Raw genomic sequence first — 20,578 nt, forward strand, 5'->3', positions numbered from 1 at the left:
AGCCTCCCGAGTGCTGGGATTACAGGCGTGCACCACCACGCCTGGCTTAAAGTTATTCTTTCTGAGGATCTCAAAATCATACTAGGGCTCTCTTTGGCAACTGAGGCCCAAGTTTGTAAGCAAACATTGTTTTTAAGAAGACTTAGAAATTTGAATCTGATCTGTATGAAAATATTGGTTGTGATATGCAGTTTTTTTTGTGGGGGGGAAGGGTGCTAGGAATTGAATCCTAACCCTGGGCCTTGCACATTCTAGGCAAGTGTTCTCCCAATGAGTATACCCTCAGTCCTCGTACAGTAGGTACCAGGTCTGAAGCATTTCAACAGTTTTTTTTAGGTTACAAAAAAGATCTTTGAAGCTAGTAGTGATAGCTGTAATCCCAGCACTCTGGAGGCTGAGGCAGGAAGATTATACATTCAAGGCCAGTCTGTTCTGCTTAGTGAGACTATATAAAAAAAATTCTTTGAGCTAGAGGAATAGCTTGGTGGTTTAGTGTTTATCTAGCGTGCAGAGTCCCTGGGTTCAATCCCTAGCACTAAGAACAAAGCTTCTATAACCATTCAATGTGATCTTTTTTCCCTTACTGGCTTAGTTAATGACTTTAACTGCAAATGAGAAATTTCCACCTACTATTGTTTGGCAGAGGTACTGATGAAACCCTAAAATCCCAGGGTAATATAACTGAGTTTACTGAGGAAAAAGACAGATCACTGTATCCCTAGCATGTCATTGCCCAGGCTGTCTTTACATTAAGCAGATATTTAGGTTTGATAAAGTAACCTGCAGTCATAAGGTTTGGAAGTTCTTTTATCTGTCTGTCTGTCTCTCTGTCTGTCTGTCTATCTATCTATCATCTTTTTTAGACAAGGTCTCACTATGCAGCTCAGGCTGGCCTTCAGCTCACCTTGTAGCCCAGGCCGCCCTCAAACTCACAGCAGTCCTCCTGCCTCAGCCTCCCAAATGCTGGGATTATGGGCATGTACCACCACACCCAGCTGGAAGTATTTTTAAAGTTTTATTCCTGCTGATGGAAATCTTTACATGTAAAAAATAGTACTGTGTTTAGAAATGCACAAGGCTGTGTAATAGTTTGTGTATGTGTAAGTAAGTAAAAGATAGCAAAGGGGAATTGTTTATACCTAGTGGCTTTTCCTTCAGCACTGTGTTTGATTAAAAATGGTGATTTACTTTAGATAGCTTGTGAGACACATTGTCATGGACTGTGGGCCTGTGTGGGTTCACAGTGGTGCTTTGTTCAGTTGGTTAACTAGGAGTTTGACTGTGTACAAAAGCCAAAGTTCATTTGTTTGTTTGTATATATAGATATAGATATAGATCACACACACATACTTACATACACATTTTTAACGCATTCTACAGACTTCTTGTTATTTTTTTGAGACAGGATCTCGCTATGTAGTCTAGGCTGGCCTTGAACTCACTATGTAGACCAGACTGGCCTGGAACTCAGATCGATCCTTCTGATCTTCCTGCTTCAGCTTCCCGAGTGCTGGGTTATAGGCATGCACCACTGTAACCAGCCTTAGAATACATTTTAAGCCATTAAAATTCCAAGGGTGTGTGTGTATATAGAAATTAACCCTAATTTTAAATATGTGCTGTACAGGATAGTTAAGACAATGTCGAAAGATGCTAAAACTATGAGGCGAATGTGTATGTGTGTGTATCACTTGTAAAACTACTGGCAAGTATTGTAGGTGTGTATGATTGAATTAGAACAATGTGCACAAGAACATTCCGTACTTTAATTTGTGAAATAAAGTAGAATAACAGATTCTGGAACTTTGAACAAAAAGGAAGTTTAGAGGTCATTTAGTCTACAGATCAGTTTTCGTTTTAATGAAAAAAGTGGGCCCAGCGTTTAGAGTTTCCTAGGTTTATGATACTTAGGGTGTACTTGCATTTCACAAAGTACTCTAGTAATTTCACTCTTTCCAATTTACGTATTTATAATTAATACAACTCTATTTGACAGAATAGAAATGTTCTTAAAGAAATTGTAGTATCAGTTTGGTTTATCTCTCAGAGCTAGGTTCTGATTGCTAGTCCAGACTTCCCTGGAATTTGCTGTGTGCACCAGGATGGTCTCCAACTTGATCCTCCCGCTCCAGCCTCCAGAGTGCTGGGATTGTGGGCATGCACTACCATGCTTGGCAGTTTTGCTTATCTAAAATAGATTTTGTGCTTATTGGAAAATACTAGCTTTAGGACAATGAAAAGACAATCCGAATGCAGTACATTTATTTTTATTTTTTTTTGTTTGAGTATAGCGCATTTAAAAAAACTGTTAGAATAATGTTCTAACAACAATGCTCAGTTAATTGCAAATCATGAGATGGGTGTTACTTTGAGACTAAATCTGTAAGGACAAGAGATCTATCCTAGGTTTCCTTTTAAGCCAAAGAATTTAAAAAGATAAAACCTTGGAAATTGTCTTTTGGTACAAGGAGAATTGAGCTGCAGTGTTTTTACTGTGTGCTATGGTTTATTAGTTGGATTCCTTTTTCGGTGGTGCTGGGGATGGAGCCAAGCACTGTGGCTACATCCCTGTTCTTTTTTTTTTTGAGACAGGGTTTTGCTGAGTTGCTGAGGGTGGCTTCCAACTTGGGATCCTCTAGCCTCAGCCTCCCAAGTGCAGTAGCTGGGATGACGGGCATGCACACCACGACCGGTTACTGACGAACAGTTTCCCAGTTACTGACTGACGTAATCTATGTGTGTAATGACCCCGCCCCTTTTTTTGTTTCTTCTTTTGAGACAGGGTCGCACTGTGTAGTGGAGGCTGGCTTTGAATTTGCTTATGTAGCCCAGGGTGGCCTTGAATTGACGGTGATTCTCCTTCATCAGCCTCCTGAGCAGTGGAATTGCAGGGGTGCGCCATCATGCCGAGCTTTGACTTCCCCAATTTTCCCAACAAAGTATTTATTGAAATACTTGGTGGTAGAGAATTTAAAGTCATGGAGAAGGAAGTCACTGCAAAAAAGGTCGTTATGTGCATTGCATTAGGAATGCCTACAAAGAAAGAGGAGCCAGCAAGTACAAGTACAGAGGAAACGGAAGAGTGCTCTTCGGTACAACAGAATCAGAAGGAGAGGCCTTTGCGTGAAAGACTGTGTCAGTTCAGTAAGACCTCCTGTAGATTTGGTAAACAAGCCTCCTTGCGCCTTGAGAGGCTCGTAGGGGTAGATAGAAGCTTGAGTGAGTGTGTCTGGAGGTGAAGTTGATGGACGTTGACTGGGTTCAAGGAACTGGACCGTGAAAAAGGAAGGCATGGAGGGAGGTGACAGATAATTTTGTTTTAAAGTGAGGAGAGACCCGGAGGTATAGGGTGGAGGGGTTATGGAATGGAAGAGTGAAGCTGAGGTTATTAGAAACCAAAGTGGTTATTATGACACCATGATCCAGAAAAGAAAGGTGGGATTTTAGGAATGGAGGAGAGCATTCTTTGGGCCTTAAGAAGCAGAGATTGACCATTGGAACAGTGTGTGTGGTTTTTTTGGTTTGTGTTCTTTGAGTTATTGGCTGGAAAATGGGGAAACAAGTAGGCAATTTGCCTTGTTTGCAAATTTAGAATTTTTGCTTGAAGGGAAGTTTTTTTTTTTTTAATGTGTGTGTCTTTTATTGTTTTGCTTTATTGAGATTGGGCCTTGTAGTCTAATCTAACCTTGAGCTTTCTGTAGCCTTCTCTGGGCTTAAACTGATGATCTTCCTACTTCAGCCTCCTAGCTGCTCACTTTGTAGCCCATGTTGGTCTTAAACTTGCAACAGTCTTCCTGTCTCAGCCTCCTGAGTGCTGGGATTACAGGCGTGTGCCTGGCGAGGCTAGGGATTCTAAGATCAAGGCCCTGGCAGATTTGGTGGCTGGAAAGGGCCTCTTCATAGAGGGCACCTTCTAGGTTTGTGTTCTCGTGGGAGAGTAATGCAGCACAGTCCCTCAGGATTGTGCCTTTATGACCTAGTTACTTCTCAAAGACTCCATCTGAATATCAGCACATTGGAGATTTCAACATAAAGGTTTTGGATGGACACGTTCAACTCATAGCATATTCTTTATAGCACATACTTTGTGTGTGTGTGTGTGTGTTTGGGATTGAACCTGGAGCCTTCTCACCAAGCTGTATCCCCATCCCTTTTTAGTTTTTGAGATACGGTCTTAGTAGGTTGCTAAGTCACCCACGGTGGGCTTGAACTCGCTACCCTTCATCAGCCTCCTGGAGCAGAGGTGTTACAGCATGTGCTGCTGTGCTCAGCTGACTGATACGCTCAAGGTTTGTGCTTTGCTTACATTATGAACAAATACGTGAAATGCGCTGATACACTAATACCTAGTTCTTTTTTTAAGTGGTACATGTTAGGTATACATAATGGCAGTATTCAGTATAGGGGATTTGTACACACACGTACATGACACACCTTCCTTTTTTCCCATTCCCTTTTCCTCCCTTCATTCCTTTTTCCCCTCCTGTTTTACAAAAGCTTGGTTTCCATTTCTTTCTTGTGCTGTCTTTTTTTTCTTGACCCTTCCTTTCTCCTTCCACTTCTCTTATTCCCTTTCTCATTTGAACATACTCTTCTCCTCTCCCAGTATTTATTACACATTTTCAGTTTCTCACACCAGAGAAGCTGTGTGTATGTATGTGGGTTGGATTTATTTCACTTAAGATGCTGATCTCAAGGTGCATCAGTTTAGCTAAAATGTCTCAAGCTTATCCAGATTCTTTTGTGATAGATTTGAAGTTCAATTTGTAGCTCAAACCAGACTTTCTACTCTGAGGACGGTATTATCAGTCATTTTTATTTATCATATTTCAGAGTTGCTGTGTATCATGCTATGGCTTTAGTCTACATTTTCCACTGCATGCTATATTCTGTGCTTTTTGACATTTCATTTACCTGAGTAATTTATTTATCAAAATCTCTAGGTAGCCTAGCCAAATCTGAAAGGTAAAAAATTGGGAATGTTTCCAAGGAAAAAAATTTAAATATTCTTCCACAGTGAAAAAATGATTAACTTAAATCTAACATCCCCTCTGTTAGGCTTAGTACTGATTACTGCTTTTAGAGACAAGCAGGTTACAGTACATATTGCATATATTGGGTGCATGGTAGAGGGCTTACCCAGTTGAAGAGGGCAGCTTCACTGAAGGGGAAGTCATTGTTCAGCTCTCATCGGTTCCGTTTTTATCTGGAAATCTGAATGTTCCACAAGAAACCTGAACTGCACAGGTCCGAAACTGCTCTTAAGCTCAGCTGCCTCCCTCCCCGCTTAATCGGAGACCAGTTGCCCGCTGCTCGTTTTCCTGTGTTTCTTTCCTGCTTAGTGCCCTCATCCTCTATGTAAATGAAGATCCTGGGGTCACCCACATTGTTTTTCACTTCCCACATCCACTGTCCCCCAGTCCAGTTTCTTGGGAGTGCTTATTAAATCCTTTGATTCTTCCAGTCGCTCATTAGTCCTGTCTCAGCTCTTTTTTTTCCCTACTAGTTTTTTGGCTGACTTTCTGGCCTTCACTTGAGGCCTAACTTCTCTAGTATATCTGCTACACTGTTCTGAGGAGGATTTTTTTTTTTAGTTAAAAACAAAACGTATGTTTCTTGTGGAAATACTAGAAAATACAGATTAGTTAAAAGAAAAATCACTACCCTGAGATCACTGTATAGTGATCATATTAAAGTGTTTTGGCTTGTATTCCATCCCACCTCTTTACTTGTTGTCTTTTTTTGGAGACGGGGTCTCACTCTGCAGTTCAGGCTGGCCTTGAGCTCACTTTGTAGCCCAGGCTGGTCTCGAACTCACAACGATCCTCCTGCCTCAGCCTCCCGAGTCCTGGGATAACAGGTGTGCGCCACTATGCCCAGCTGCATATACTTAAGCTTATCCTTTTTTGGGTACAGTACTGGGAATTGAACACAGGGACACTTTGCTGCATCTCCAGCCCTTTTTATTATTTTATTTTGAGTCAAGGCTCACTAAGTTGTGTGGGCTGAGACTGAATTTGTCATCCTCTGGCCACAGACTTCCCGGTATCTAGAATGGTCGGTGGCAGCCACTGTGCCTGGCAAGGTTCTCCTTAGCAGACACCCTCTCTACCACGCTCTGCACGACTCTCGACTGCTTTACTTCCTTTCACGGCCATATTTAAGAGTGGCCTGAAGAGCCGGGCGTGGTGGCACATGCCTGTAATCCCAGCACTTGGGAGGCTGAGGTAGGAGGATCAGGAGGGTCACTCTGAGTTCCAGGCCAATTTGAAACTACATAGTGAGTTCAAGGTCAGCCTGAACTGCATAGTGAGACACCGTCTCAAGAACAAACAAAGAAGGTGGCCTAAAGAAACACTTGCTTAAGGAATGAAAGTTGTCACCAGCCTTGAGACTTGAGCATGTGGTTTTTCTGTTTGTTTTTTTTTTTCTGATTGTTTGTTTTGTCTTTTTGAGACAGGATCTCCGCTATGCAGTTGAGGCTGGCCTCGAGCTCACTTTGTAGCCCAGGCTGGTTTCGAACTCACAGCGATCCTCCAGCCTCAGCCTCCCGAGTGCTGCGATTATAGTCGTTCCCTGCCATACCCGGGGGGCATGTGCTTTTGATTGTTCCTCTCTGCCTTTTCTCCCCACAGTGAACTGCTGCCCTTTACGTTTGTTACCCTTTAATTTTCTTTGTAGACTTACTGTGAGCGATGCATTTACAGTGTTTGATTTTGAATATCTGATCATACTGGTGTTGTTTGGGTTTGCTCATTTTGTTCCATAACCTTTTAAGATTAATTCGTCTTGATGATAGCAGTGTTTGTATATGTTGGGGTGTGTGCTGTTTGATACAGTCGTCTTTACCCTGAACAGTAGTGATACTGGAATAGCTATAAGCTTATTTAAAGGTGCTATGAACTGAAAATATCTAGAAACTTTGCCTTTGTATTTCACTGTCCACAAGAAGCAGAAGCCAGTTTTTAGAAGAGAACTCTTGCATTCTGAGCAGATGAACATGCCTATTTTCGTTACTCCCAGAAGTATAATTGTAGAATTGTTATACTCTTGCATGCAGTGACGTTTGTTGTAACCCAGGGCTTTTCATTCTATCACTGAGCTCTACCCCAGTTATTTTCATTTATGGGTTTAAAAGCAAACTTTAAAGCCTATAAATTAGAGATTGGTGTGGTTTTTGTTTTGTTTTGCTTAGGTATACACAGAAAACAAAGTCCACTGGTACAACAAGAGGTAAACAGTACCGTACAAATACGAATACAAAATACAAAGCCATTTTAGGTTATCTGTGTGGAAGAATAACTTTACATATCCCAGGCCCTGATGTGTTATATTCCAGTGACGATGAACCTTTTAGAGTTTTCAGTGAGAATAGCCTGCTGCAGCATGCGTAGTTTATCTTTGCCACCATTTTATAATAAATAAATCATAACAATATCCTTAAAAGATTAGAGTATGTGCAAATGATTCTAGTTAAAATAAGCATGGTTATTAGAATGTAAATTTATTTTTATTTTTACTTATTTATTTTTTTGCCTTTTTGAGACAGGGTATGGCTATGCAGTTCAGGCTGTCCTTGAGCTCACTTTGTAGCCCAGGCTGGTCTCAAACTTGGCAACGATCCTCCTGCCTCAGCCTCCAGAGTGCTGGGATTATAGGTGTGTACTACCACACCCAGTCTTTTAAATTATTTTGTAAAACTTTAAAAAGGTTTTAGCATAAGGGGTTACTTGTACAGTTTCTGTGTCTGAAGTGACACATTCTTTCAGGATTATGGAAAACTATGGTTTTATATTTGGAAAACAACAAGTTTTCTTTCCCTTCATTTTTAGGCTATATTTTATATCTTAGTTGTGTTTGAAAATGTTTTGATGTTTTGGAAACATCAAAATAAGTAATGGCATTTATGTATGTGGCATGATCCCACAGTGGTGTCAGAAATATGGCAAGCTTTGTGAATTTGCATGTTATCCTGTTTTTTTTTTTTCTTCTGGTACCAGGAATCGAACTCACGACCTTGCACTTGCCAGGCAGGCGCTGTGCCGCTGAGCTAAATCCCCAGGCCCTGCATGTTATCGTTGTACAGGGGCCATGCTAATCTCTGTATCGTTCCAATTTTAGTATACGTGCTGCCGAAGCGAGCACAAAACTTTTAATCATAGTTAATCTAGACTACTTTTAATCACATTGAATCTAGACTAATCATTCCTTATGACATATAGGGCAGCTATGTAAAGTCTTAAAGAAGCTGTTGTGTAGGTAACTGGCTACTCTTCAGACCTACCTGACAGCATAAGTGTTGAAGCAGTCTGACATTAGATTGTGAATTATAGGGCAAGACCATTTAAATTTTGAGAATTAGGAATATAAGATGTAGGGAGTTCGTAAAGCAAAAAATATTTTCAGCATTTGGAGGAAATTTCTTGAATAATTTAAGACTGTATAACTGGAAAAATATGTTGTTAAAAATAAAAAGTACAAATTAACTATTGATCTTTTCTAGAAACGACTACAGAAAGAACTGTTGGCTTTGCAAAATGATCCACCTCCTGGGATGACTTTAAATGAAAAGAGTGTTCAAAATTCAATCACACAGTAAGTATTTGAAGCACTTCCTTATTGCTGACATTATGTATATATATATGCATGTATGCATATATATGCACATATACATGCTGATATAATTCTGTGCACTTACGCATAGTACATATCAGTGTTGTACTTAATTATGTCATGTGGATTGTTTCATAATTTGTAAAACTTTTGAGATTTTGGGGATTGAGTCTAGGGCTTTGCACATGTTAGGCAAGCTCTATGAGTGTTAGGAAACTGCTTTACATGTTTCATATTAAAGGACAACCTTAAAAACTTTCTTGTTTGGCATATGCTCAGGATCTGTGAGGACATGGATCCAATCCACAACACCAAAAAACAAAACAAACTAAAAAAAATCTTTAAAAAAATACGGACACCATATCCCTTGACTTAGTAAATATACCACCCCTTTCCCCCCATCTAAGAAAGGAACAGAGATACAGAAAAACAGTCGATTTACAGCTATGCTCCTTTTAACACTACTAATTCTGAAGACAGGTTGCGAGTAATTTAACTGTTAGTAATAGTGTTTATGAAGGTAGTGCAGTGAGACGGCATCCTGTGAGTTACATGGTCTACAGTCAGCACGTAAGGCAAAGATTTTGTATAATTACCTTGGAAAATCAGTCAGAAGGGCCATGTTGTATTTATCTTTTCTTAATCCACTCAGGTCCATTTTTTCTCTAAAGTAAAATAGATAGCTATCTTTGATTAGGAGGCAAGAGATGTGAAAAACACCAAGTTCTAATTTTCAATGTTGGCGTTGCAGAATAATAACGACAGAAATAGAAGAACTGAGGCTGGTTGGGAGAGCGGCCTGCTCACACCTCCTGTTTGGTTTGAGTGGAAGTGCGTAATTTAAGTTGCGCATAATAACACTACTAGATTCCCACTGGAGGCATCGGTGACACAGGAGACTGCAAGATGACTAGAGTGAAAGTTACCCACCGGGGGGCGCGGCACACGCGCGTAATCCCAGCACTCAGGAGGCTGAGGCAGGATGGTTGTGAGTTCCAGACCAGCCTGGGCTACAAAGTGAGCTCAAGGCCAGACTGAACTGCATAGCGAGATCCTGTCTCAGTAAGACCAAAAAAAAAAGAAAGAAATGTATCCAGAAAACCTTTTTAACAATGGTTATCTTTGTGTGGGTTTTTATTCTAATTTTTTTTTACAACGAACATGTCATTTTAATTAGTAAAATATTTTTTAAATTAACATGAACAATGCTGAAAATAATTGCAGATTTTTACATGATAAATGACATATTTACTTAGCTGTTATTAAACATTTTGCTTGTATAGATCGCAGGAAATGTAGAGTAGGTTGTGTGTCGTAGAAATAAACAGAATAAACAGAATGAAAGAGCACCAGAGAGTCCTCTGACTTTTCTTTGGGGTATCACTGCCTAGGAAATGTTGGCGGGTGGGTGTGTAGGGAGTGAGATGAAGAAGATTGAAGGCTGGGAAGCTCCTATTCAATAAAGAGAACAGAGATTATGTTTTTTGCCATGCTGGAGATAGCACTCAGGCCCTCACACAAGCATGGTACCACTGATCCATACCAGCAGTAAGTGTTTTGTTTTGACACAGCCTTTGCACTGTATTTGATTTACTGTGCACTGGCTCTGATGTTAGGAATGCACTAGGTGTTTTGTATAGGTAGTGTTATCTTTCCAGCAACACGGAGATGAATATCTGCTTTACAATTGAGGTCCTCAGCGTGCATTTTGGAAAGAAACAGTCATGCTCTGAAGGGTCTGTGTGCTTTAGCTAATTTCTTGGAATAGGCATTTATTATTTATTATGGTACTGGAGTTTGAGCCAAGGATCTTGTTTTGGTTTTTCTTTTTGAGACAGGGTCTCGCTCTTGAGTTCAGGCTGGTCCTGAGCTCACTTTGTAGCACAGGCTGGTGTCCAACTCACAGTGATCCTCCTGCCTCAGCCTCCCGAGTACTGGGATTACAGGTGTGCGCCACCACGTCCAGCAGAGCCAAGGATCTTGCACAGCTAGTGCTCTGCCACTGAGCTATTCCCCAACCCACGTTTATTATTTTATACATTCATAAGTCTATACTATGATAACTAGAATTCTAATACTATGTTCTGGCTTGTTTCCTATATTTGAAATAAAGTTTTATACTTGAAAAGTATAAAGCTAAAAGAATTGGCTAACTGCAGTAAGTTACACACAAAAGATCTATAATTAGGAACTCACTTTACCTGGTATCTGGTTAAATTTCATGACGGAGCATAAGGTAGGTGTCTGAAACCTGTATTTATTTTCTGGAGTATTTGTATTATTTTAATTTTGTGAATTTTATTATATTATAAAATATTTACTGAACAAGAAAATATCAATAAAGTAAAGGATTAAATTGTTAATATGTAGTCAACTCCTCTGGCTTATACGATCCAAGGCCTCACCGGTGGCCTAATCACCGGATGACTCACTTTTACCCTCTGCTCAAAGTTGTAACAGTGGTTTTCCATGTGACATTGTATGGAATTGGATGAATTAGAATTCACCTCTACAAGAAAAATAGAAACAAAACATCTAATTTAAAAAATTATAAATGCACAAAAGTGTAACACTGAGCTAGTGGGTAGAGCTCACCCATAGAGAATTTGATACGTGTGAGTACACCTTGCCGTTTGTCAGCCCAGTGGGTGAGCAGAAGGACCGCTTCCTGTGTCCCCTCGACATACATCTGGTATCTGTAATGAAAAAAGAAATATTTTCTGCAGGGCGTGGTAGTGCACACCTGTAATCCCAGCACTTGGGAGGCTGAGGCAGGAGGAGTGCTGCAAGTTTGAGGCTAGCCTGGGCTACACAGTGAGCGCAAGCCAGCCTGAACTGCATAGTGAAACTGTCTCAAAAACACCAAAAGATAAAAATATTTTCATTATATAGTTATAAACTGGGTGTATTGTACCTCACCTTTCTCACTCAATGATTTTGGTTTACTTTGTCTTCTAAATGCAGCTCTGTATCACCTTTGCCATATTTATCTGCTCCTTGTAAAGAAAATATCAAGGGGTAATGTATGGATTATGAGTAAAAACATACTCGTATTTTTTTTGGTACCTGGAATCGAACTCAGGACGTTGCGCTTGCCAGGCAGGCGCTTGTGCTGCTGAGCTATGTCCCCGGCCCCTTATGCATATTTGTGATGGTCATAAATGAAAACAAAGTAACCCTGTGTAGGTGCAGAACAAGTCTGTTGGGGGCTCTATTAACAGCTTTCCGAGGAGGCTGTACATGCATGACTGTCCCGCCAGGCAGCTTGTGCCGCCTGTGGGACTGTCCCGGCCGCCCGGTGAGACAGTCATGCACGTGGTGGTGCAGGCCCGCGGGGACGTGCTGAGCAGCGGAAACACGGAGAGGTAGAGGGGGCGCAGCGTGGAGCCGTGCCTTTAGCCATCAGAGGAAGAGGATCGAGTAAGCAGGGCTGCTTAGCTTCCTTCCCCGTTTAGTCTTTAAAACTGCAGTACCCATGAGAAAACAGGTCAGACAGACATGGATCTTTAGAGTTTTTTCTTGCTGGGCATGGTGGCGCACGCAGGTATGCCCAGCCCTCAGGTGGCTGAGGCAGGAGGATTGCTGTGAGTTTGAGTCAGCCTGGGCTACAGAGTGAGACCTGGTCTCAGAAAACAAAACAAAAAATTGTATCTTTGCAGTCTTGCATAGTACCTCTTCTCTTCATTGCTTCTAATGTTGACATCAGAAAGAGTTGATTAGCTTGATATTGTCCATGAAAGTTTTTCAATCACTAGAAATAGTCTTTTGAAAAAAGTCGAGAACATAAATCTGCTAGGAAGAATGCAGCATATACTTTGCCAACACACCTGCGCTTGGATTTTTATTTTTATTTTATCTTTTCAGACCCGGGTTAAGATTTTGCTCTGTCTTCTGCTAGCTCTCTGACCTTGGTGTAGTTACGTAGCCCCTCAGTGAGAGGTGGGGTTGGAGCAGGGGCAGCAGAAAGCCACTCCGAGAGCTGCTGGGAGGGTGAAGTGCGCGATTGCGCACACAGGACTGTAGTCCTAGGGTCTGGCCTCCGGTGATTCCTTTTTTTCTTGTCCCCAGTCCGTTTTATCCTAAGTTTTTAATTTGTTTCTTTCTCTTCTAGGTGGATCGTAGACATGGAAGGTGCACCAGGTACCTTATATGAAGGAGAAAAATTTCAACTTTTATTTAAGTTTAGTAGTCGTTATCCTTTTGATTCTCCTCAGGTAATTACTTTGTTTTTAAAAATTTTGTTGTATTTTTAGACTAGAGCAAAGTGCCAAGTTAGTGGTTTTTGAAATAAAAATATATTAAAAATTGTTATAAGTATGTGGATGGATTTGTTCTTTTATTATTTATAATATAGTCAAGATTATATGAACATGTAACACTACTGGGACTAGGGCCTTGCTTCTTGTGCTTCCAAGAACTTGACATTATTTCTTGCCCATAGAATTTTAGCAGAGAAAGGTGTACAGTTCTAACCAGACCTCCGGAGTTGGAGAGGTCACATTTTTGAGTAACTGTAAGCACATCTTTTTGCTTGTAGTTGCATTTTTTGTGGTAAAGAGCTAGCTGTGCGGGAAGGGGTGTGACTGTGACTTGGGGTCGCTCTGCTGTCTTTGCAGCCTTATAATCCTGTGAGGTCAGAGTACATTACCAGACGTCGGGCACTAGACATCAGTCCAAAATCTAATCATTGTAGTACTGGGAGGCACAGCCAGTTTAGTCAGTGTCTTAACACACAGACAAAGGGTAAGAGTGGCGGAGGAACATTTTCTCAGAGCTCTGTAACGGTGGTAAATGATTAATAGGAGGCTAGAGAAAGGGAGACTCCAGGGTAACCTCCAGTTCCTGGCTTGGTAGGTGGATAAATAAGTTACTAGCATTGCGTACTCTTTAGGGAATTACTGTAGTAAAGTACCTCATTTTTACAATTCCAGGTTTGTAAGATCTGTTGGCTAAAATGTTACGACTTAACGCCACCTCTAATATGTTAACCACTGGGTATTCTGGAAAACGGACCAAATACTTGAAATAGTTCCCAGCATACCTGAAATGCAACTTGTTAGGTGCTAAAATACGCTATTTTGAGAAAAGTCATATTTCTTTGCTACTTTAAATAGAATATACCAAACACAGTTTGATCTTTTCTTGGCCATATAAAGTGAATGGGATAGAAGTCAGTTATGATATTGTTTTATAAAGAAAATAGTTTTAAGTCATAGTATTAAATGTACAGACTCATTGAGTTCTATGGTTTTCATGTGAGCAGAAAATTTTTGGTGTTCCTTCTTTAACCTTTGTATAAAACTTGAAGATGAAGGGATATACGTTGCCCTAACTTACCTCTGTGCACCCGTGAGAAGCATCTCTAGGACTGCACTCAGCCAGAGCAGATGGCCGCCTTCCCTGTGAGAAGCTACGGTCCTTCCTCCTGTTGCCGTCTGAGATCCGTCCCGTTGTTGTTCCCAACCTTTTCTGCTTTACCCAGCAAGACTGTGGCAGATGGACCGAGACACTCCTCTCCTCACTCCCAATTTCCCAGACCTGTCTGAGTGCATAAGCCCGCCCACTCCTCTGCCAGTGTCCTAGCCCCAGCGCTGGACTGTGTTGGACCTCTGCTTGTTTCTGTTGTACGTGCTTTCACATAATTCCCTCCTTGATTTACACACACCCACCCCTACCAAGTCCCTGCATCCCCCTCTATTCCCCTTCTTTGACAGGCCCATCCTCCCCACCCCTTACTAGGATTGAACTCAGGGCCTTCATACTGAGCTGTATCCCCAGCCCTTTTTTCTATTTTTTGAGACAGGATTTTGCTAAATTGCTAACTTTTCCAGGTTGGACTTGAATTGCGAACCTCCTGCCTCAGCCTCCCAGATTGCAGGAACTGTAGGCATATACTGCCACACAAAATGTAGCTAATAAAATCTCTCGCTTTTTTTTTGTGGTAGTGGAGATTGAACCTAGTGCCTTTAAGGCTTTTATATATGTGTGTGTGTGTGTGTGTGTATATTTATTTAGACACAGAGTCTTACCAAGTCCCCAAGTTGCCAAGGCTTGAATTTGGGATCTTTCTGCCTCAGCCTCCTAGAGTGCTGGGATTGCAGACATGTGCCACGACATCTGGGTTTAATGGTTATCTCCTATGGAATCAGGTGTTTAGCTTGACACTCAAATTTCGTTACTTAGAAATTTCTTCACCTGTTACCTCACGCAGTGTTCTGTATAGTAATAGTTACACCGTATTGCACAACTTAGCTTTCATTCTGATTTTATCTTCTAACAGCTCTTAGTGCAGTGAGTAGGAAGCGATTAGAGGAGGTAGATTTAGCCTTGTTTTTTTAAGTGAAGAAATGAAAGCTCGTAGAAGTGACATTTTGTTTGTGGGTCAATAGCTAGTTAGTTATGTAACAGTCAGGACTCACACTCTTCTCTCCCTTTTTGCCAACTAGGGCTAAATACCAGCCTGAGAAAGGTGCTGTTTATCCTTACAGGAATCTCCTATTCTGAAGTGAGAGCATGTGTGGCCGGGGTTACGTGACGTGCGCCCATCTCTGGAGTAGTGTTCCCCATCCTCTGGAACAGAAGGGGTCCTTTTTCTGGATTAAGTTTTTCTGTTTTTTTCCCCCTTAGTTTCAATAACATTTTATAGTATTTTGGGTTAAATTTTTGTAATTTTTCAGTAAGAGTTAATAGTTTTTTGGACTATTTCTTGTAGTCCTGACCACATCATAGAAGTTGTATTATATTCTAATATCTATTGATTTAGAAAATAACAGAACTACTTTGAGACCAGTGATGTTTTAAAATTATTTAAAAAATTTTTAACCACATCCGTATGGTTTAAAATAAATATAATTGTCTGATTGCATATGGATGACAAGGTTTCCCCATAAGTGAGACTTCCTGGAGACCCGTTGCTCCTGGGCGGTGTTCAGAGCCTCTGCTGCAGGGCAGCAGTAGATTGTGTCTACTCTGGTCATTTCGCAGTAAATCTTGAGTTCATCTGTTTACATAGACATTTACCTCTTGTCTAAAGGCATCCACTTGTGTATTTTCAAATGCTTAATGATAATTTGTTATCATTGAAGTATTAATGTTAATACGCATTTATATTCAATTATATATTAATACTACTTTATGATTCAGTTTGTCTATCATGTGTTGCTATTTAGTGCATCTGGCTGGCTGATCATCTTAACTGGGACTTGTTTTTGGGGTGGGGCTTATATTACAAACACCCTGAAAAAATTATACTGCGGCTTATTTTGGGAGAGCTATGGTAGGTTCAATCCCCAGCACTGCAAAAAAAAGAAGTGGCGGGTGGGGGTGGTTTGGGAAAATCCCTGGAATATACCACATTCATTGTGAGTTACTGTTTTCGTATCTGCAAATGAGAACCGTAAGACCATTATGTATCTTTGTAGTTTCTGTCTTCTCTCCATCTTTTATGATTAGTTTTTCACATTATTAGAAGTGTGAGAAAAATAGTGTTTAAATTCAAAAATTTATTACACAGTAAAAGACACATTGTCAGTAATCCCACTCAGAATACTCCTAGCTTTAAATGCACTTAATCCCATCAATCTTGTCATTTTCTGAAGCAGTTCGGGACTTTGTCTCGCTCTCTTTTTTTTTTTCTGAGACACAGTTTTGCTATGTAGTTCAGGCTGGTCCCGAACTTGGATATGTAGCCCAGGCTGCCTTGAACTCAGCGATCCTCCTGCTTCAGCCTCCTTAGGGCTGGGATTACAGGTGTGTATCACTACGCCTAGCCTGGAAGTCCTCTTTCATGAGTGTCCTTAGTTGCGTTGCTGTGACTGGCAGTGTCCTGAGTTGATACAAAATGTTTACCTTTTACGGTCGTTTTGACTTTGGGAAAGAGCCAGAAGTTGGATTTTGCCAGATCTGGTGAGTAAGGTGAATGAAAAACAGCATGATGTTTTTATGAGCCTGTCTTTGTGTTAGTACTTGACAACAGCGGTCACTACACTTTTGATACACCTGATAAAAACCTGAAAGAGGACTTCCAGAACTGCTTCAGCAAGTGAAAAATACAATGGGAGAAATGTGTTCAATATGAGGAGTCTATTGAGGGGAATGAATAGCAGTACATCTTTTACTGTAATACATTTTAAAAAAATTTTTTTATTAGTACATGCTTGCAGTACGTAATGATTACCTTCACCATGGAGAGCTGGTACATGCACATAACACATCCTGGGTCCTTTTTTGTCTCCTTCCCTTCCTTTTCTCTGCCCCGCTCCTCTTCAGTCTCTTGGTCCCCATCTCTTGGTTCCCTTCCCATTTGAAAAAGATCTACCTCCTTGTTTCCTATACACCTTTTACTTCGCTCTTCATGTATACTTTGGATTTCTCATCCGAGAGAAACCGTGTGATATTTAAGCTTGTGTGTCTGATGTATTTCATTTTACATTATGGCCTCAGGGGTATCCATTTTCTCACAGATGACTCAAGTTTACCCTTCTTTATGTTACAGTAGTACTCCTTTCTGAATAAATACCACATTCATGCATCTGCTGATAGACTTATAGGCTGCTTCCAAGACTCAGCCATTATGAGTTGCTCTGCTATACATGGTATGCATGTGTCATTGTAGTACAGTGCATCTAGCTCTTTCAGGTAGGTACCTACAAGAGGAATAGCTGGGTTGAATGGAGGTTTTTTGTTGTTGTTGTTGTTGTTGAGGAATCTTCATACTGATTGTCATAGTGGCTGTACTAGTTTATATTCCCAGCAACAACATAAGAAGGTTTTTTCCCTCCTGAATCCTTGGCACATTTGTGATTTGATTTCCTGACGTTAGCCTTTTTTTTTTCTGTAGTAAGGTGGAACCTCAACGTTGTTTTAATTTACATTTCTTTAGTGGCCTGTGATGGTGAAGTTTTTTTATTCATTTGTACTTCTGAGAAGTGTCTTTCATTTAAGTTGCCATTTTATATTGTGTTATTTATTTTGGGGAAACTTTTTCTATAGGCTAGATGCTGTGTCTGAGCTGGAAAAATTTTCTTCCATTCTGTAGGTTTTCTCTCACTGTGGTTCTTTCCTTTGCTCTGCAGCAGCTTTTTAACTTGATATAATCCTATCTGTAGATTCTTGACATTATTCCTTGTGTAGCTGAGGTTCTATTCAGGAAGTCCTTGCCTACCGCATTTGCCTTACAAAAGTTTTACCTACTTTACCTGATAGCAGATTGCTTGTTTTAATATTTGGATCTTTGATCCATTTTGATTTTAGTTTATTACATACTGAGAGACAAGGGTCTAGTCTGTCTTCTGCACGTGGATAGCCATTTGTTACAGAGGATGTCTTTCCTCCAGCATGTTTTTGACTCCCTTTGTCAAAGATCTGAAGGCTGAACGTGCCGGGGGGTTTTCTGCATGCTCTCTTTTGTTGCATTGATCTACGGATCTGTTTTTGTGCCAGTACCATGCTGTTTTTATCATGGTAGCTTTGTAATAAACTTGAAATCTGGGCTTTTGTTCTTGCCTGCTTTGCTTTTGCTATCCTGGGTCTCTTCTTCTTACCATATAAATTTTAGGATTGTTTTTTCTAGTTCTGTAAGGAAGGCTTTTGGTATTTTGATTGGGATTGCATTAAATCTGTCTATAGTTTTGATAATGTGACCCTTTTGGCAGTATTGCTCCTGCCTATCCAAAAATGGAGTATCTTTTTATTTTCTGATGTTCTCTTTGATCTCCTTTTTTTTTTTCTTTGATCTTTTTCAGAGTACTATAATTTTTGTTATGGTGGTCTTTCACTTACTTTGTTAGGTTAATTTTGTTTTTTTCCTTCAGGCAGGGTCTCACTATGTCATTCAGGGTGGCTTTGAACTCACTATTTAGCCCAGGCTGGCCTCGAACTTGCAGTGATCTTCCTGCCTCAATCTCCTGAGTGCTGAGATTACAAGCATGCGCCACCATGCCCAGCTATTAGGTTAATTTTTAAGTATTTAATTTTTCTTGAAGCTGTTACGTATGATACTGTTTTCTTAATTTCTTAACTGCAGCGGGTAATTTCTCCAATTCATTTACCACTGGGAAACTGCTAAATAGGATTCGTATTCTTCGTGTGTTGTTTGGTCAAATATATCTTTCAAGCTGTCATTCGTTTTCTTTATTTGGACACTTTTCTCCTTTTTCCTCTTGCTTCTTCAACTTTAAAATTACACTTTTAAGCTGGAGGTATACCTCAGTGGCACAAGCACCTGACTGGCAAGCGCAAGGTCCTGAGTTCAATTACTGGTATCCAAAAAATAAAAAAACAAAATGATACTTTTACTGAACACTGTATAGTCCATGTCTCCTGTCTCTCCTCCTACTCTTGACTGCCTGCCTGCCATTCTTTGCATCTATTACAGTAGTGTCTGTTTTATACTGAGAAAGGTCTGCCCCACTGGATATTTTGAAAGGATGCATCTTGGTTGTTGTTAGACTTTGTTTTAGCACATCTGCAGGGATTTAACTAAAGAACTGACGCAAGTTCACGTCCTTCATGGATTGACCTAGTTTTTACTTTATGGTCTCATGAGAACCAGCACCCTTCATATCATCAAAAAGATTCTCTGTCTCCAAACTTTAATGTGGATGTAAAGGGACTTTGAAGACAGGAGTTTCTTCTTTCATAGATAATGGCGTTTCATTGTCCAAAGGGGATTTACTCAAAGACTGGAGAATGCATGCCTGTAAACGGGACTCCTGGGGAATCTTTGGGTGCTATGATGGCTTGAGGAACAGCCTTTCGGAATGGGCTTTAAAAGTTTCATAAAGAGTCATTTGCTTAAATCTGTTTTTAGAAATCTCGTTTCCTTGGCTCTTCTCTTGGTGCTGAATAGATGGAAACCGGTCAGGCAGATCCAGATGTTTATCCATAACACGGTTCCCCTTCATGAAACACTGACTTTGCACTGGGAGAGGAAGAGTATTTTCTTTATCAAAAGAGGCTTGGGGGCGCAGCTTCCTTCATGTTCGCTTTCTTCCTCAGTTTCCTTCGTTTTGGGTGTTCGGCCTCAGTGATTTTTGGAGACCCTGTATGTTTATCAGTAATTGTATTTTGGTGTGATCACTGCTGTCCTCTTTGTGGTGGATTTACTTATACTTTTAAGAATCTGCTTACCAGAGGATGCCTGGCTCATGATCTTGTTCACTTCAGACCTATGAGTATGAGGTGTGAAAAGGGCACTATCTTCAGACTTTGAACTAATTTTTCTGATTTAGAAATAGAAGTGATGCTAACGGGATGTCTTCAGATGGCCTTGTGTTCCAGAGACAAAGAGAAGAGAAGGGAACAAGAAGGGAAGGGAAGGGAACAAGTTTATATTCCAGCCCAGCTACTTTTCACACTGAAAGTAGTTCCAGGTTCAAGAGATGACACCTGAGTGACTTGTTCTTCTTGGGGAGGAATCTTTAAGTAGAATCAGAAGATCTTGAGCTGTCTTCAGTATTTCTCATGGACTCTTCAGAAGGCTGTTTCTTGTGATCTCCTTCCAGACAGTGGTAGGGTTCGTCACCAAGAGGGCTCACGGGACCAGAAGATTCCGATTCTTTTTGAACACCAGGTTGGAGCTTTTCAGCAGCAGCTGTAGCTGAATTAAAAGAGGCCTTACCCGGGGGCTAAGTGCTTGTTCCTCTGTCTTAGCCACTGGAACGTCATTGTGACCACAGGTGTCGGCTTCTAGAATTTGCTTTTCATTGGGACTGCGTTGTGAGTGAGTGGGCACCTTGGAAACTTCTTATTTACATGCACAGAGTGCCCCAATTTAGTATTTGTGTTTTCTACACATCAGCCACGGAGATTCTCCTTGCTTTGTGGCTGGTTAATGCCAGAAGATGAAAAGGCTGTTACAGGTGAGTCTGGAATAATACTTTCCTTACATTCAAGCTCAGTTGGTGCTGTCGATATTCTGAAGTTGCCCCTGCAGCTGTCCGGAAACCTTCGTGTCTTCTTCCTG

The 20,578-nt window shown here is 40.7% G+C and overlaps 1 protein-coding gene across 7 annotated transcripts in view; it reads left to right on the forward strand.

The window, feature by feature from the left end:
* Window positions 1–20,578, forward strand: part of Ube2w (ubiquitin-conjugating enzyme E2W (putative)) — an 82,677-nt gene that overhangs the window by 10,742 nt on the left and 51,357 nt on the right. For 4 of the 7 annotated variants that reach the window (XM_013518167.1, XM_013518164.1, XM_013518165.1 and 1 more), the window contains exons 1-3: window positions 4,239–4,289; window positions 8,504–8,595; window positions 12,725–12,827. In XM_013518167.1, coding sequence (XP_013373621.1) covers window positions 4,254–4,289; window positions 8,504–8,595; window positions 12,725–12,827 — 231 coding nt within the window. In that variant the 5' untranslated portion in view covers window positions 4,239–4,253. Of the gene's footprint in view, window positions 1–4,238; window positions 4,290–7,633; window positions 7,659–8,503; window positions 8,596–12,724; window positions 12,828–20,578 lie in introns of those variants that run through there. The other 3 variants (XM_013518170.1, XM_013518168.1, XM_013518169.1) reach the window with 3 other exon arrangements.

This window comes from Chinchilla lanigera, unplaced genomic scaffold, assembly GCF_000276665.1.
Source record: "Chinchilla lanigera isolate Chin_1 unplaced genomic scaffold, ChiLan1.0 scaffold00043, whole genome shotgun sequence".
Lineage (NCBI taxonomy): Eukaryota > Metazoa > Chordata > Mammalia > Rodentia > Chinchillidae > Chinchilla > Chinchilla lanigera.